Source organism: Drosophila busckii, chromosome 3L (genome assembly GCF_011750605.1).
Source record: "Drosophila busckii strain San Diego stock center, stock number 13000-0081.31 chromosome 3L, ASM1175060v1, whole genome shotgun sequence".
NCBI classification, from domain to species: domain Eukaryota; kingdom Metazoa; phylum Arthropoda; class Insecta; order Diptera; family Drosophilidae; genus Drosophila; species Drosophila busckii.
In genome coordinates this window covers 20,103,188-20,120,579 of record NC_046606.1, presented here as the reverse complement: position 1 = coordinate 20,120,579, position 17,392 = coordinate 20,103,188, and the positions used below count along the sequence as shown (strand labels likewise).

At 40.7% G+C, this 17,392-nt stretch overlaps 1 protein-coding gene across 12 annotated transcripts in view; it reads left to right on the top strand.

Annotated features, from left to right (window-relative positions):
* LOC108598627 (CUGBP Elav-like family member 4) overlaps positions 1-17,392 on the top strand; it is a 138,059-nt gene that overhangs the window by 83,521 nt on the left and 37,146 nt on the right. For all 12 annotated transcript variants that reach the window (XM_033293637.1, XM_033293635.1, XM_033293629.1 and 9 more), the window contains one exon: positions 6,106-6,185. In XM_033293637.1, coding sequence (XP_033149528.1) covers positions 6,106-6,185 — 80 coding nt within the window. The remainder of the gene's footprint in view (positions 1-6,105; positions 6,186-17,392) is intronic.

Sequence of the window (17,392 nt, the reverse complement as noted above, 5' to 3'; positions counted from 1 at the left end):
ATAACAAGCCCGGCTATGGTTGTGTGTCTGCTGCTCTGCTCTTTGGCTCTCTAAAGTGGCCGGCAGCCGGTTGCTGGGCCTGGTCTGACGGTTGGTTGCTTGGATGCCCCTAGGGGCATTGGGCATTTGGCATTTGAGCCAAAAAAAAGCCGAAAGCAATAATATTTTAGCTTTTCTTATAGGGTTTTCAAGCTGGGGGCGGTAGAGTAGAGGCAGATCGTAGACCAAGTGCAAAACGACGACGCCTGTTTGTTTGTATTTTGTAGCATACTTTTGTGCATTATTTGCACAGCACTTGCAAGGATAACTGCGAAGACGACAACGACTCCTTAGAGAGCGAGAGCGAGAACGAGAGCAAGGGCAAGCACAAGTCTTGGCTTTTCAATTTTGCTAGACATTTGTTTGTCTGTATACACAAAATATTATATTCTTAATTGGTGTTTATTGTGTGTCACACACACTCGTACTGAAAAGAGTGCTAGATATACATACACACATTTAGGCTGCGTTACGCACTCGAGTGTGCCATAAAAATGTCAACGCTGGCCAAGTATTAAATTGTTCAAAGCCACACACACAACAAAGGACCTTTTGGCTTGTTGAAATGTAATTTGCAGCTTTCCCTTTTAGCAAAATAACCAAATGCATTGCATACTATACACAAAACTTTCTTCTTGTTGCTCTTTTCTCTCTACTTTGCTGTCCAGGCAAATGCTCTGGCTGGCAGGCAAATTTCAAAAAAATTACTTTTGGCTTTATCTGTATGGCTGGTAAATTGCTTATGAAATTGCAATTTGAGCTCACTCTTTATGCTCTATACAGATTTTTATTTAATTTCGCCTGCAGCTTTGCAACAAATAGTTCTGAGTTGTATCGCATTACACATTGAGACACACGGCATAAATTTCTACAGTATTTATGCATATGCAGTGTGGACAGACTGTGGGACTCTTGTCAGTTCGTTGGCCAATAAAATGCGCAAACTATGCAGTGAATTTAGACAGTTTTAATCCCAGTACAACTTACTGTTATTAACTCTACTCTTGCCTGAACCTGAATGCTAAGCCAAGGCTTTAGGCCTGCGCCTCAAACTTTTTTACCTTTGGCCAAAGTTTTTTGCCCAAATCAAGAATAATGATGCCCAGGCAGATTCAAGATACACATATGTGTGTGTGTGTCTGTTGTCTTTTTGATTTGTATGCAAAGTGTTAAGGTTCGTGCTAACCCGAGCTGAGTTCAATTTCAGGCAGCACAAAAATAAGAAAAATAGTTTTGTTTGTGTTGCGAGTCAAGTCTATTTACAGTGCTAGTTGGCCAATGGTCATATTGATAAGTTGGCCAGCTTTTTGCTTGTGCCCCCAAGAGAACTTCATTAGACATGCGAGCAAAGTTTTTTTTTTACTTATAGTTGTCTAAGCCAAAGTTGAAATTGAAGTCATTCGTTAGTCTTTTAGTGATTTGTGTTGCAACCATAAATACTGCCTGGTCCAGGGACACTTAAGATATGATTTATGCATAGAAGGTTCGACATTAAAGTCCAAGCCAAACTTAGTTAAACTTTGCAATTAACTGCACGTTTGTTTACAGTTCAGAAAACACATTTTTGCCAATCTTATTACTGGAGCGTTGTGTGTTGATCGTGTTTGTTTGAGTTTATTTGATTTTTGCGCAAAAGGCAAAAAAAGAATTATTGTTCATTCAACTGTGAGTGTCATGAAGCAAATGCAATTTGCAGAGTTGCAATTGCAATAACAACAACAACAACAACAGCAGCCAGGACATATTGCATGTGTGTGTATGTAGTTGATATGGTTGCGTGTGTGTCAGGTCTCATCATTGCAGTCAGCAGTGAAAGAAAGAAAGAGAGAGAGGGAGAGAGAGACAGAGAGAGCGAGTGCATCAAACAAATTCGATAGCGTTGCTTGTCTGGGCTACTGGCCAAGGCTGTTGCCGCATAATAAGCGTAAACGTTGGCTAACAAGATTCATGCAACGCTTTTGTGCCCAGGAGCCAAACATGCAATGGCCATCAACGCATACTGTTCAACACACACACACACACACACACATTCACACATACGAATATACAGAGCACTCTAGCCAACATTGACGACCACGCGACCGAATGGCAAATGGCGAACGAAGCGCGCTTAATGCAACTTTGTTGCTCGCCTGCCTTTTGTTTGGGGAGGCTTGTGTGTGGGGTCAGGCAGCGATTGAAAAATCCCACTAGGGCGTTTTTAATTGGATTTTAAAATACTTGTCCAATGCAGGCTAACAGACGACAGTCAGCAATGTCCAGGCTCAACGCTCAAATGACCAACACCCGCTCAACAGCAACAGCAGCAGCAACATATCGACCAGCAGACGCTGGTCAGCAGTCAGGGGCTCAACACGCTCGTTATCCTTGTTTCCTGATGCTCCAGCTACAGCACAGCTTCAGCCTCGGCCTCAGCTCCAGCTGCTGTTGCTGCTGCTGTTGTTGCTGCTGTTGCTACTGCTGTTGTGCACAATTTGGTTACGTGTTTGACCTGCGGCGATTTTTCATTGCATAGCCGGTATTATTTTTTTTCCGTATGGACGTTCATACTGGCCCAGGGCCCCATACATTAATGGCATTGCGAAATTTGTATTGCAAATGTCACCAAGGGTCGGAATCGACCCACACCCGCCAACCATAAATATTATCATGTGTGTGTGTGTGTGTGGGTTGCCCAAATCTCGTACAACTTCATTATGAAGTCTTGTGTTTGCTGTAAAGGTAAATTGCCTGCAAAAACAAAAATTCAAGCGTTATTGTCGCTGTTTCTGTTGCTGTTTCCCCTGGTTACTCAAATTGAGAACTTGCGTCAGTTTTGCTAATTAAGAAATTTAGTTGAGCTTTTTTCGTAGTTAGTTGGCAATTAGAACACGCTGGCCGCACAAGCTGTCTATAATTATAACGACAAGCTGTAACTTTTGCATTATCATTAGCATATTTGATTAAAAAGTGTCATTAGGCTCTCGCTCAGCTCAGCTCAGCTCAGAGCTCAGTAACTGGCGCTGCATTATTTCACGCTTCAACGCAAGTTGCATAAGAAAAGCGCAAGAAAAAAACTTGCTCTGCACACACACACATACACATACACATTTTAATTTCAACTAATTGCCTCAGTCAGTGGATGGCAGTCAGGTACTGAGTGCTAGTGCTTAAGTAATTAAACCCTGCACTTCGTTAGCTTTAAGTACAAGCAACAGCAGCAGCGGCAGCAGCAGCAGTTGTCCGCCTAATTGTGGACAAGTGTCCGTCGTAGTGCTTGATTTGTATGTAAATTGAATTCAACGTCTTGGCATCAAAGCAAAAGTTAACTTGCCTGCACTTTGTCTATTTGTATGCCTTACCGCTTTGCCAGCCTAATTTACTTTTAATCATTTTAATGACTTGAAGTTCGACAAATTTATGCTTAATGCGAGTAAGTGCGTCAAGCTCTATACAAATGACACAAAGCTAAACAAATTGTCTGCCAAAGTCAAATAAAAGTCTTGGGCGCTGCACTTACCATAGTAAGCACCTATCATTAAGCTTCATCGCTAACGAGTTAACTTTGGTTTACCAAATTGACTTGCAGCTCAATTATCTTAAAAGGTTAACATATCGGGCGTATTCAACAAATGATGCGACGACTCGAAGTTAACATTCTTATTTTAAATGAGTTTTGTATGTCATAAATATTCTGACTTTGACATGCTTTAACTTGCATTAATCAATCTTACTAAGTATTTCACTTATTTATAAATTTGGTTTACCAATTGAAAAACATTCCAAATATCTTGAAAGACACTGTGCGCAAATCTTTTTTATTTTATTATTATTCAAAATATGATTCAAAATTTTGTTAATGTTATACAATTAAAATCTGAGTCATTGAGCTTAGTTGTTAATAGACTCAGACCTTATTTGGACATTAAGACATGATTTCAGTCAGCGATGAAGAAACGAAAATATCGATTAGATTTACAACTAATACCGATAGTTTTAGGCTTAGTGTATAAAAGGCAGTTGATTCATTTAGAGAGTGCACAGTGCACTGTATTAGTAGCCACGTTAAGAGTACGACACCATATTTAAGTTGAGACATGACATTTATACCTTCAATATTATACTACATATAATAAATAGACATTTGCGTTATTCAAGCCTTCTATTGTACAATAAACGATTTTTCACAATGTTTTGCATTTATATATAGAATTTATTTTAAGCTTTCAGATTGTACACGCAATTCCTTTGCAAGCTATGCCAACTTACATAAATTTCTTAAAAACAATAGCACACACACAAAATGAAAACATAAATAAATAAATATAATGGAAAAAACCTAAGCAACAGACCCAACACAAATTACAAGCAAATGGCAGAAAAAAGAAGCCTGACAGCATTAAAAAGGAAAAAAAGGCACACAGAATCAACTTTGATTTAAGTTTACAAAAATGCTTAGCAATTGCTATGCTTTTTTAGCTTTTCTTGTTTTTAGTAATATTTTTTTCCTGCACTCTGTTGATCTCTTTCTGTGCGTCGCACTGTTGTGGATTAACAGGCAACAAAATATTTTATTTTTTATTGTTAGCCAACGCTGATTTGAGACCACCGCCGCCTGCCCCCCGCCCGCCAAACAGTTGTCTGTGCGGCGCAGGATTTGGTTGTCACTTCAACACACACAAAGCACGGAAAAAAAGGAAAAAATACAAGAAAAAACAAAAATCCACTTGAATTTTTTACACTTTATTTTTTGTATATTTGCAGCAACAAAAACAAAAGAAAACAAAACAAAATTCTGTTGCTGTTTGCACGCGAAATTTGCGCTTGTCTGCCTTACGGCTTGTCAGCTCGCATGTTGCATGGTTTTAGGCGGATTTGTTGCGCGCACACACACACACACACCCTAGTGGCGGCAACTACAAAGGCAACAACAGCCAGAGCCGCAATTTAGACACTGCCTGTTGGTCCTTCGTTTTTTTTTTTTTGTTGCCTACGCTTGAGGGTCTTAATTTTCAACATTGTTGCTGTTTGTTGCCTGAAGCACACAGCAGTTTAAACTTCAGCTGCTTGCGAGGTCAACTTCAAAATGGCCTTAATTAATTCCTTCGAGAGCTCGCCAAGTGTGTAAACATGGCCCAAATTTGCTTTTTAAAGCAGCACAAACTTCAACTGAAATTAGTTTTTATTACATATTTATTTACAGCTTTTAATATTAAAGACTTAATTGTGCACAAATTAAATTTCAATGAGCTGCAAAATAACTACAACTACAACTAAAAGTAAATTAAATTTGCAACGCGCTGCATTTCAAGTTTCATAAAATGCAAATCTCAATTACCGCCCACATTTTTTTGTGGTCATAGCCTGTGTATTAAATTAGCATAAATGATTTTTAATAATTATTCTTGTTGCGCCGCCGCAATCACCCCGCCCCACCAAAGCAGCTGCCACACAAATTACAATATAATGTGCGCCAAGTGCAGTGTAATTTTTTTTACATACTTTTTTCTGGTTTGGCTCGGTGTGGTTTGAATTTTACATGCACAGTCCGGCCGACTATTATTTTTATATAATGGGTCACTGATGCCGTTGATGCCCTGCTCTGCTCTGCTGATGCGCATGGTTGGCAGCGATTGTTGATTTTCATGGTAGACAACGCACCAAGCGCGCTTCTTGTGCGCTTCGTTAAAATGTTTTTTAATTGCACTTAAAATTTTATTTAAATGCCGCGCACATATGTTGCTTGCTCTCTCAGTCTCATCTCCTCCCCCCCCCCCTCTCTCACTCTCTCTCGCTCTCTCTGTCACTCTGCTCCCAACTCCGGACATTTATAAACATTTTACAAGACTCTTGTCAGTTCAAGTAGAAAATTCTTCACAATTGCCAAATAGCTTGCATGCTATTTGAAAGAATATTTCGGAGGCAAGCAATACTTGAAATACTTAAGCGTTAACTTAAACTTTAAAATGCAGCAAGTAAAAAGTAAATGTAATTAAAATGAATGCTGTAAAGCAAAATCTTAAATCTTGAATCTATTTATTTTTAATTCGAAGGTAATGAATTCTATTTATCTCTTCATTTTTTCAGGCTGCGCTTTCGTTAAATTTGGTTCGCAACAGGAGGCTCAGTCCGCAATAACCAATTTACACGGAAGTCAAACAATGCCGGTAAGTGTCAATAGCTTAAGAAAAGAAAACTTATTTGTAATTGAAATTAAGTAAGTTGATCGCTCTGAACCTACTCACCTCTTTCGTTGCTTCTTTTGGAGGTCGCTTTATTGATCTCGCAATTTTATTAGCATTTACCTTTAATAATGCGCTTAAATCAAAGCTATGCTAACAAAATAATATTGAATTCCGAATTATTTAAGACTTACATTTCATGACATTACAACAACAACAAAGTCACCAACACAACTGAAGCAATACTTCTTTTGATCTTGTACTGTATAATTTTCTATACAAATCACCTTAGGAGTGTAATTGTGCTGACTATAAACCAACTCGTACACTCAAATCAAATCAATCATTGGCTTTATGCTTCGATTGTCCTGTCATTCAATTCACACTTCAGCGACTTATTCTCTAGGCATCCCGTACTATTCACATAATATATCCCATCGCCTTAGCAACTTGATGCCAATTAAATTTGAAACCCAATTGAAAAATTGTGTTCGGCCTATGTGTAAAAACTGAAGAACTCTCCAGATTGTTATTTCTCACGCTGATTTGCGTGCTTTTCTATTTCGGTCAAGTTGGCAAATGAAAGCATCAAGCCACCCACTCGCTGTAGGTCTATTTTGGTTTTAAGCGAAACACTCTCGGGCCATTGTTGTTGCTGTTGCTGTTGCTGTTGCTGTTGATGTTATCAAGCACATGCACTTGTGTGCAAATAATGCGAAACTAATGAAATTTTCAACCTGAAGTACTTAAGGCTCTATACAAACGTAGTTAACAAACTGGGAGTAGCCTCGCCGCCGCTCAGCTTATATCAAAACAAGAGGCAACGGAACATTGACTGCGTTTTTCCAAATAAATTAGAATTAAATTAAATAGCAAGCGGTGAAATTATTATTATTTTCACTTGAGTGCCACTTGGATGGAAGATCAAGAGGCACGCGCGCTCTAATTTTCAAAAAAAAATTATAACAAAATAAAATATAGAAGTAAAGCAAGCGATGGTAAGGAATATAATTCTACAAATCGCAGCACCAAATTGTTTGACAACCAAGACGGTGCTCAAGCTTTTCATTTCTCTCAGCGATTTTGTGCCGCCGAGTGACTTCATTATATGAAAGTACCATATAAATGCAGATACATATATAAATGCTTTTTTATATATAATAAAGTGTATGCGTGCGTGTGTGTGTGTGTGTGTGCTATGTCAACGTGGCCTCGTCGCGGTGCGGGAATTATTTTTTTCTTGTGCAAAATAAATGAAATTTGCATGACACTTGAGTTATTTTGCACGTAAATTGCTTCTTTTGACAAACAACACAAGCAAATACACAAAAAACCAGCCAACAAGCTGCTAGAGCAAAGAGAGAGCATTTGCAAGAGTAAGTGAGAGAGTGAGAGAGAGAGAGAGAGAGAGAGAAAGCGGGGCTAAAGGCAGGTTACGTTGAAGCTAAAAGTAAACTGAAATGGCTGCCATTGTTGTATTTTCGGTGTTTACATCACAGTGCAGCAAACGTTTCCATGCCAAAGTTAACTCAACTCAACTCGATTGCGAACGCGAGTGCCAGTGCGAGTCCTGCCGCTGCTTTATCCTGCTGCTCTATTTGCCACTCAGATTGCTGCCGCCGCTGCCCGCTGCCGTTGCCGCTGCCGTTGCCGCTGCCGCTGCTGCTTTTGGGTTTGCCAAGGCGAAACAAATTTTACATTTTCGTCTCTTCATTCTTTTTTTTCTTTTTGAATGTCGTTGCTACAACTCGTTGTCGCATTTAAATTCAAATTCAAATATTGTTGATGAAATTTGTTGCTTAATTTGCAATTTAAATGCGTTTTTAAACAAACGACGCCAGAGCTGCCTTCATGTGTTTACTTAGGCGAAACTTCTTGAGGCTCTGGGCTGCCGCTTCATGATGACGACGACGATGATGATGATGATGATGATGATGATGATGTTGTTGCTGTTGATGCTGTTGATGCTGTTGCTGTTGCGTAATTACAGCATTGCTAGCAATAGCAAAATCAATGCAACCTGCCGCAAGGCAAACATATTTTTCGTCTACACCCAATCAGTGGCTCAACCCCTTTTTGGCAGCTCTGTAAATATTTTTAAGCATATACGAGTGTACTTCAAAAACGTAGCCGCAAGTGCGGCAAACATAAAACAAACACTGCGTTAAAAACCCAAAATAAATGCGAGAGAGCCCAGGCTTAAGTCAATTTCACATTCCACATTTTTCATTCGCCTCCTCGTCACATTTCACAGCTGATTGCAGTCAATGCACAGCAAAGTGAAGCAAAGTAAAGCAAATCAAAGCAGAGCCTCGGGCAAGTCATACTTTCGCCTCGACTATTATTGCAGACTGTCAAGTATGCGAAGACTTTTGTACGCACTTTGTATGCTTACAATTATTTCGCTCGGCAGTATAAAAAGCAAGCCTAACAGCTATAACTAACTGCAGTTACCCTGCTACTAACTTTATGTGTCTTCCTCACTCACTCGCTCGCTCGCTTGTCCTCAGGCCGCGCCAACCGTCAGTACTAACAACGACAGCTGCAATTTTTCACCTGGGCAATTTTGAAGATGAGCACAGCATCGCTGCGAGTGCCAGCCACGCCCACGCCCATACCACGAGCTGGCAAATTGCTAGCTAGCGTGAAAAAAATAAACGCGCAGAGCTTAAGCAGAAGAAAATGAGCAGCGCAATTTTCTTTGCACTTCCATTTCATTTTTTGTAATTTTTTTCTTCTACTGCCGCTGCCTGCACATTAAGCATTTTAATGTCAGTTTTAGCTGTGATGGTGCGTTGGTGCGGGGTGCGGTGGTGCGGCAGTTGTAATTGGAGTTTGGCATTACGGATAGCTGGTCGTAGGCCAGGCAGGTAGCCAGCTAATTAGCGCAAAACGACGACGCGCAGCAGCTGTTGTATAAAATTTTTAGTAGTTTGCACAAAAGTATGCTACGCTTCATATTAATTATACAACTTAATCAGGCGTCGGAGGGGTTGCATAAAAATTGCAGTAGTTGCATATATAAAAAAAAGAAGAAAAATTGATTACCTAACTGCTGCTGCTGTCGCTACAGGCGTCAAAGTTGCCACAGCAGGCAGACAAGCCGCAAGTTAATTTCAAGCTTAACAAACTTCATACACTTGCTGCTGCTACGGCTGCTGCTGCTGTTGATGCTGCTTTGTTAAACGTTAACTACTTGCCCCTGCTTGCATGGTTTTGTACTTAGGTTTGGCTTTCATGTTGATGTACCACAAAAAGCTTTTAAAAAATTTTTGATTATAAAAACCTTAAGCAGCTTATGCATACCCCCCATACTCCCCCACCAGCACGCCCCTCGCAGACACATGAGCAAAACCAGCACTCATTAAAAAGGAATTTGCAGTCAGTGTGAGTTGTTTTTGAGGGCCAGCTGGACAGTCGCCAGCTCCCGTTTTTTATCTTTTGCCTTGGAACTTGTTGTTAATCCGCCAGCACTCAACATGTTATAAGTCGCTTTTAGTGCGGTTTGTGAAACGTTTTCTAAATACAAAGTCCCCTGAATTGAGTGTGAAAAAAGCAATTACCCATACAAGTCGAATACTTGATATACTATGCAAACGCCAGCTCGTTACAAGCAAATATTTTAATGTTGTAAAGGAATTTTTAGAATAGGTCATAGTCTTACTAAAAATATAATCAAAATATTTTAAATAATACTACTGGTGCCTAATAAAGTATGATTATAATTGTGGGCTTTGGTTCGTACAAACTTAAGTCAACTTTTTATTCTGACTTAAAGATTTTTTTATAGATGTATGCAATGCTCAAAACGAAAACGATCTTAACTCGCTATGTTTAGCTGCTCCCCTTTTTCTATGTAACTTCTTGCTGAATGTTAAGCTCCTTCTGTTCATTTACGCCCAAAAAGGTAAACCCATTGTCCCCCTCATTATCCATCATTGGAAATAAATTTAAAAGCCATTTGATTTTAGGCTATATTTATTTGGTTTTGCTTTTTACAATTTGATATGAAGTTCTATATAGTTTTCGTACTCTGACGCTAGTCACCGAATGAATAGTCCCTACTCAGTTTAGAGTATCAAAAAGTTTACAGTTGTAAACAATAATTTTGTATTCACTCAACACACAACATTCGTTATTTTTTTTCCCACACATTTGCATAAGCCGCTGATGCGATTCTTTCGGTCCTGCTCGCCCGTTAGTTGCAAAGGTAGCTATGGCTATGTATGCGTGTGTGTGTGTGTGTAAATGCGGCTTAGAAGCATGGGCGTTATGGCCACTGGGCGTGGCTGCTTGTTAATGAAAGCGCGCGCATGCATTAAAGCTGCTCTCTAAATGCTTTTGATTGGCGAAGCGCAAAAGCGCTCAGTAGCAACAACAAAAAACACAAAGTGCTAAGCGTAACCAAAAAGAGAGCAAGCGAGACGTCGTTTCACACTGCGGACAAATACATAAATAAATATTTTAAATTACAGTCAAAGTGACACACACACACATACACACACACACACAGAACGTGCTAACGCCAACGAATAAATTAGGCAATTAGCATTTTTTCTTGGCTGTGTGTGTGTGTGTGTTTGGCTTGTTTGTGTGTTTTGGCAGCGCAAACGAGTTGACTTTTGCTTAGGCCATTTGCATAGGCTGGCCTGCTTAAAAACACAAAGGCAAACAAACAACATTGTGGGCTTGGCCAGCGTATGCCTTGAAAGGTGCCTGTCAGTCAGTCAGTCAGTCAGTCAGGCAGTCTGTCAAATCAACAAAAGTGCACATCAAAAGCAGTTTTGAAACTTGGCTGAAAGTTATGTTGAATTATTAAGAGCAGCGAAAATATGAAAATAGACTTTAAGTAGCCAAGGGATGTTATAAAATCGCTTCAATGCTCGTTTGGCATTCAAGTTGCTTAAAATGCCGTCGATTTAAAAATTGCTTCAATGTGCACATAAGTACGCTTTGGCGTTCAACTAACAACAAGCATAACAACAACGATAACAACGAGCGACAGATCCAAAAACACAATCAAGTATTCAGGCAGGCAGGCAGGCAGGCAGGCGGGCGGGCGGGCGGACGGACGGACGGGGGCGTTGCGAGTTTTCTACGCTGCCTTCATTGTTAGCAGCTGCTGCACATTAGAAATTCAACTACGTCTACTTTTAGGCGTTGAGCGGCAACAGCAACAACAACAATAGCCAAACAATGGCGTGTGAATTAAAATAGAATGGCAGCAGCCATAGCCTGAGTTGTGGTACCTACAGCTGGTCGTCGTCGTCGTCGTCAACTTAACTTGCCAAGGTGCAAGCTGTGAGCTGCCAGCTAAGATGTGTGCGCCGCTCAAGCGTGAAGCCCGCACACACACACAAACACGTACACTTGCGCCATATTGGACGCCATTTTTGTCAAGTCACATTAAGCGTTGGCGCTGCCTCGTTGCGCTCGTCTGCCCGCCTGAAGAAAATTGAACGCTTTGCGCGACAGCTCGACCAGCAACGACGAAATTGTTGTATAAATAAAAGCATAATTGATGCGAGCTCAAAAGGAAAAGCAGCATCAGCAACAGCAACAACAACAACAGCAACAAGAAAAGTAAAACATGCGGCAGCTTGGCATATGTTGCAACAATTCAGCCATGAGTCGTGCCACAACAAAAACAATGCGAATAAGTAAATCGTGCGACAGATGGAAATTGAAATGGCATGACAATACACTGAAAGAAATGCGTAGCGCAAAGCAGAGGTAATTGCAATTAAATTGCAAAAGAAAATTAAATAAAGCAGAAAAATTCATATGACAACATATTGTATAAAAATGTGTAAGTAAAGTAAAATAAACAAGAAAAGAATAAATACAAATAATCAGATACTTATTATGCGGAATGTACTTCCATGCAGTATTTGCTGGTTGATTTAATCAAATGTTAGTAAATCCAAAATTAGATAGATCTTTACAATAAAAAGCAATTTGAAATTACAAGCTACGTTATTTGAAAGTACTGGCTCTTGTGCCCCTTAACTTTTAGATTAAGCAGAATAGTATTTTATTTGAAATATGTTTCAAATAATCGCAATGTAGAATAACTGGTTGCTGTGTATAAAAATGTCTACTTACGTCTGCATAATTCACGTGGCGTTTGCTTTACGCAGAAACAAGAGCAGTTTGGGGATTTTTTTATTTTTGGGAACAGTTCGCAATGTATTTACTTTCTCATCATTCGCCCTTCCCTGCCCCTTGCTCAGCAGCTTCCTTATTGTGAGTATGTGTGTGTGTGTGTTGCAGATTTGCTTCGTTTTCGCCATTTTCTTACACATGACAATCTGAAATTAATTTGAAATTTAAATGCGCGTTTTGGCAGCTGCAGAGTTTCTTTGAAGCTGCGCAGCTCTGCAGCATAATGAAGCAAGCGTGACAAATATGTATGCGTGGCATGTCTTAAAGGTGTTGCTTGAACTTTCCAAGTCACATATCAAATGCAAGTTGTTAACACTTTTGACTTCTCGCCTCGGCAGCCAGCATTACCCCACACTTAATCAATGATGTTTAGCATATTAGACATATGCACAGAGGCCAATTTACTCGGTACGCTACGCTACGCTAAGGTAGCCCATGCCACTGTCAATATTGATTTGCGCTGCTGTGGTGTATTTACCAGCGCTTCGTTTCTCACTTGGCCTGCCATCAATTTCAATTTTGCTTCAGCTCCAGCGGCGCCAAATCCAAACAGCCGTGCGACTGCCACAAACAATTTTCTGGCATTGCCTACAGACAAGCGAGAGAAAGCAGCGCAGCCGCCGCCTCCGCTCCAAAAGCCGCTTTTTCGGTAAACTAATTTTCTTGCTTCAATATCTTGACAGTGAAATTGGCACGAAGCTGGCAAAACGCAATCAAACCAGCACACACACACACACACTCACACACACACCCACGCGTGTATCTTTATCTGTGTGTGTGTGTGTGTGTGTGTATAGTATAAATAAGCACCGCATACTTTCAGGTGTGGATGCTGCCTTCGGCCCAACTGCTTGCTATTGACATCACGTTTCGTTTAAGCCAGGTCTGAGCCACTTGCCTGCTTACGTAAATTTTGTCGGTTCAAGTCAACGGAAATTTAAGTCGAGTCGCCGCCAAAGTTGCGTCTTGTGATATATATTGTACGTTTCTTTGTTAAATATAATACTTTACACATTTCCTTAAAGGACATTGTAATGGCGGTCGCGGCTCATAAAAATCTCTCTGCGGCGCACTAAGCTTCTTCCGGCTTTTTGTTTAGGAAACGGCGCTGTGTGCATCATTAAAAATGACATGGTCAAGCAGCGTAAACTGCGTCGCAGCCACTAAGATTGTTACAAATTTGTTGCCGCTACCGGCGCTCTATAAACAATTTTAATAGACCCGGCTAGCGGGCAAACATTGCCAATGCCGCCACCTGCTACGTCTATTTCTTCGACTATCTGTCTGTGTGTCTGTCTGTCCGTCTGTTGCAATTGTCTTGTGCATTTTGCATTCGTTCTTTTTGTTAACGTCAAGCTTGTCAGTGTTGTTGCGGCTACGTGCTTGCAGCTGCAAAATGCCAACTGCAAGTGGCGTCCAATGCGGCGGCTACTTAATTTAATGCACGTCTGTTTGCATAAACGCAAACCTTATTGAATTGAAGCGGGGCGCCATCATCAATGTATGGGCACGTTTCAGTGCCTGCAGCAACTTCAGCTGCAAACTGGAAACTGCAAACTGAAGCTGCAACAACTTCCAGCCAGCCAAATGATGAGCAAACTTCAATTCGCAGGCGAACATGCAGACAACGTCTGGGCATAAACTTTAATGAGGAGCACGAACTGCCCACAAATTGAATGCCAACGTGATTTTCAACAGCCAAAAAAAACAAACATAAAACAGAAGAACAAAATAACAACGTTCAGCACAAGAAGCAGATGCAAGAAATAGATTCATTTATTATAATATGCAAGTTGTCAATTATAATAAATATTCAAAAGAAAATAATAAGTATTATTTGTACATGTGTTACTGCTTGAAATTGTAAAGCTGCCTACAATGAAATATCGCTATCGATAGCTATCGATGTTATCTCTGGTCGCAAGATCATTCCACGAGAAGTCTTCTCACACTAGAAAATGGAAATTAATCAAAATATATTAGAGAATGTCCTTGGAAATATTATATAATCTTACATATACATATGTGTTTTTATATAAATAAAAAGAACTTTTATACTTTTTTAAGTTTCATGTCAACATAAACCGTATTCAAGCCAACTGCAGTTGGTATTTGCAACAAGCCTTCAGCGTTATTTAACAACAGCCAAGCATTTTGAAGTAGACATGCAAAAACTTTACATAGCACTTGAAGGAATTTTAGACTCTTCCAAAACTATCTATATCTATATCATTTTCCTCTGCTGTAGACAAGACAACAAGTCTATAAGCATAAACATGTTATTTATAGCTGAAATTGTGTCCTTTTAGTTCTGATTTTACTTCAAGAGACACCCACAAAAACGAAGAAAAAAAGAATGTCAAATTTTGCTGGGTTGTTGTTTTGTTTTGTTGCTGCTGCTGCTGCTGCTTTTGGTGGTTACAAAAGTTTTGCGGCGTTGTCTCTGCGCTTGCTTGCTTGTCAAGTTAGCTGTAGTTGGTTCTGGCTACTGTGTGGCATACCTTTAGGCGCTGTCAGAGCAATGTTGCCTTTTGTGGCATTGCTTTTAAGTTAATAGTGCTGCATATTTTGCGGCGACGACTCCCTCAGGTATTCCACATGCTCTTAAAGTTGCAAGCCGCCCCAAAAAAAGGCTTCGTTGCTACTGCTGTTGTTTGTTAGCTTAGTGCAGCTGCTTTAGATTCTTATCGCCGCGGCGGTTGCAAAAACACTTCAACTTTAAGGGCCCAGCCTTTTTCCGGTCGCCTTCTCCACGTCACGTTTACGTGCCAATGATGACAATTGCTTTTCTTTCTTGGCCGCGGCTTCGATTTTGGCCTTGCCCACGTTGCTCTTTCTCTCTCTCTCCCTCTCTCTCTCTCTTTTGTTTTTTTTTTTTTTTGTTTTGCACGTCGTCGTCGGTTTTTCGCCGCTTGTCTACAATTTCAATAAAATTTTATTAACGAATTCCGGCGACGGTCGGTGGCGATGACAAGGCAGCATTCAGCTGCGAGTCCCTGACCATTTTTATACCTTCCAACAAATGCCGAATCGATATTATTATTACAATAACAACAGCAACATCTGCAGCAATTGCCTGTCAGCATTGTACTTGTCGATTTTGCAGCTTACTTTGCTGGCATTGCATACTTTTAAGGCGCTTTGACAATTCTTTTTATCTGCGCCAGCACGACGACGACGACGACGTCAAAGTCGACGCCGAAGCCGAAGCCAACGTCGACTCCACTTGTTTGTTTGTCATTTACGCCCCATACTAAAGACCATTCCCTTTGGGAAGGCGGCCACGTTGAAAGAAAGCCCGCAGTTGAATTCTCAGTGGCGCAGCAGTTTTCTTTCTTTCTAATGGCGGCATTTCCGATTCGCTGTCTTTGAATTTTTGGCCAGTCCCATTCCAGTTGTTGTTGTCCTCGTCCTCGTCCTCGTCGTCGCCGTGGCGTGCTGAAAGTTGACATCAATTTTTGTTCAATTTTATTATTTTCATCTTCATTTTGGCAGCGCCACACCCGCACACTCAAATCTATAATTGTATTTATGTCAACTTTTTAAATAGATGATGTGCTTAGAGTCGACTCGCGCGTCTCTTCAGGGATATTTGGCATTATAATAATGACTTTGCTTTTGTGATAACGACTTACGGAAATGTTTGGGCATGTCATTAGCATTGCTCCAGCTGCAAGAAATTTGTCTCAAATTGTTGCTGTATTAATAGAGCGCACACAAATTTATTGGGCGCCAAGCGCAAGCATGCAAAATAGCCGTGAAATTTATGTGCCAAGTTGCGAGTGCCATATAAATTAGCAGAAAAAAAGAAAGTAGTAAGCATTAAGACAATGCGGAAAACGTATGAGTAATGCGCTTGCAGTAAATTGAAATTTCAAGCAAAGTTTTTGCTGCTGCGCGCGCGCCTATGCAACAGCGCACGCAACACTTATAACTGTTTTGCTGGCATCCATTAGACATGTGCAACACCCAAACCGCAGTCTCAATTTGCCACTTTCAAATGCAATCAAAGTCCATGAACCAAAAGCTCCAGCTTGGCTCGGCTTGGCTTGGCTGGACTGGACTGGGCGACTATCTGCTCTAACTTTGTGCCCGGCAAACTGTACACGAGCCGAAAAACATTTTTGACTTTCAACTTTGCCAGAGGAAAAACAACAAGAGTGCAGTACAAAAACTATCAACTGTAATCAAGTTGCCTAGCCTAAAGCCTCCAAGCACACACACACACACACACGCACACGAATACTAAAAGCAAAAGCTGCTAAAAAGCATTAAGGCGCTGCCACCGCTTCGGGCCAGCAGCAACAACAATAGGACAAAAAACTATAGACGGAAGTCGGCAGACATTAGTGCCAAAAGTGCGTCACAAACAATATTTCCGTATCAACAGCAACAACAACAGCAGCAACAACAAAGGCTATGCTGGGCATATAGCCTAGACACTTTTTAAGAGATTAAATTTTTCGTTTGGTGTGGGCTATTGGGCGGTTAAGGCTCAGTGTCTGCGCGCCCTAAGCTCCAGCAGCAGCATTTACCGTAAGCTCACATATTCACATATGAGTCGCTTGCAAAACTTTTGCCGTACTACAATGCCAATGCCCAAGTCCAGCCCAAGCTATAACGAGCAAGCAAGACCAATAGAGACAGAAAGAGAAAGAGAGAGAGAAAGAGAGAGAGAGAGAGAGCGAGTCGCATTTGGTAGACTGCAACTAAAATAGCCAGCAGCATTTTTGCGTTTTGCGTTGTTTAAACATGCGCAAAGTTCAGGGTTTGAACTTTTATCAAACATACGCCACGCCAAACCAAACCAGGCACACTGTGCATACTTTAGGGTTACAGTAATAATAACAACAACAACAACAGCAAGCAGCAATAAGCAGAGCACACACTGTAGCTGAAGCTGTGGCAACAAGCACAACGAGCTATGGGAGCCATCCAATGTAAAGCAACTATCAGCGCCTGGGGCTTAGCTTGTTATTTCAGCTTGGTACACTTCCTCTTTTTTCATTTGCCATTGCGCTGCATAG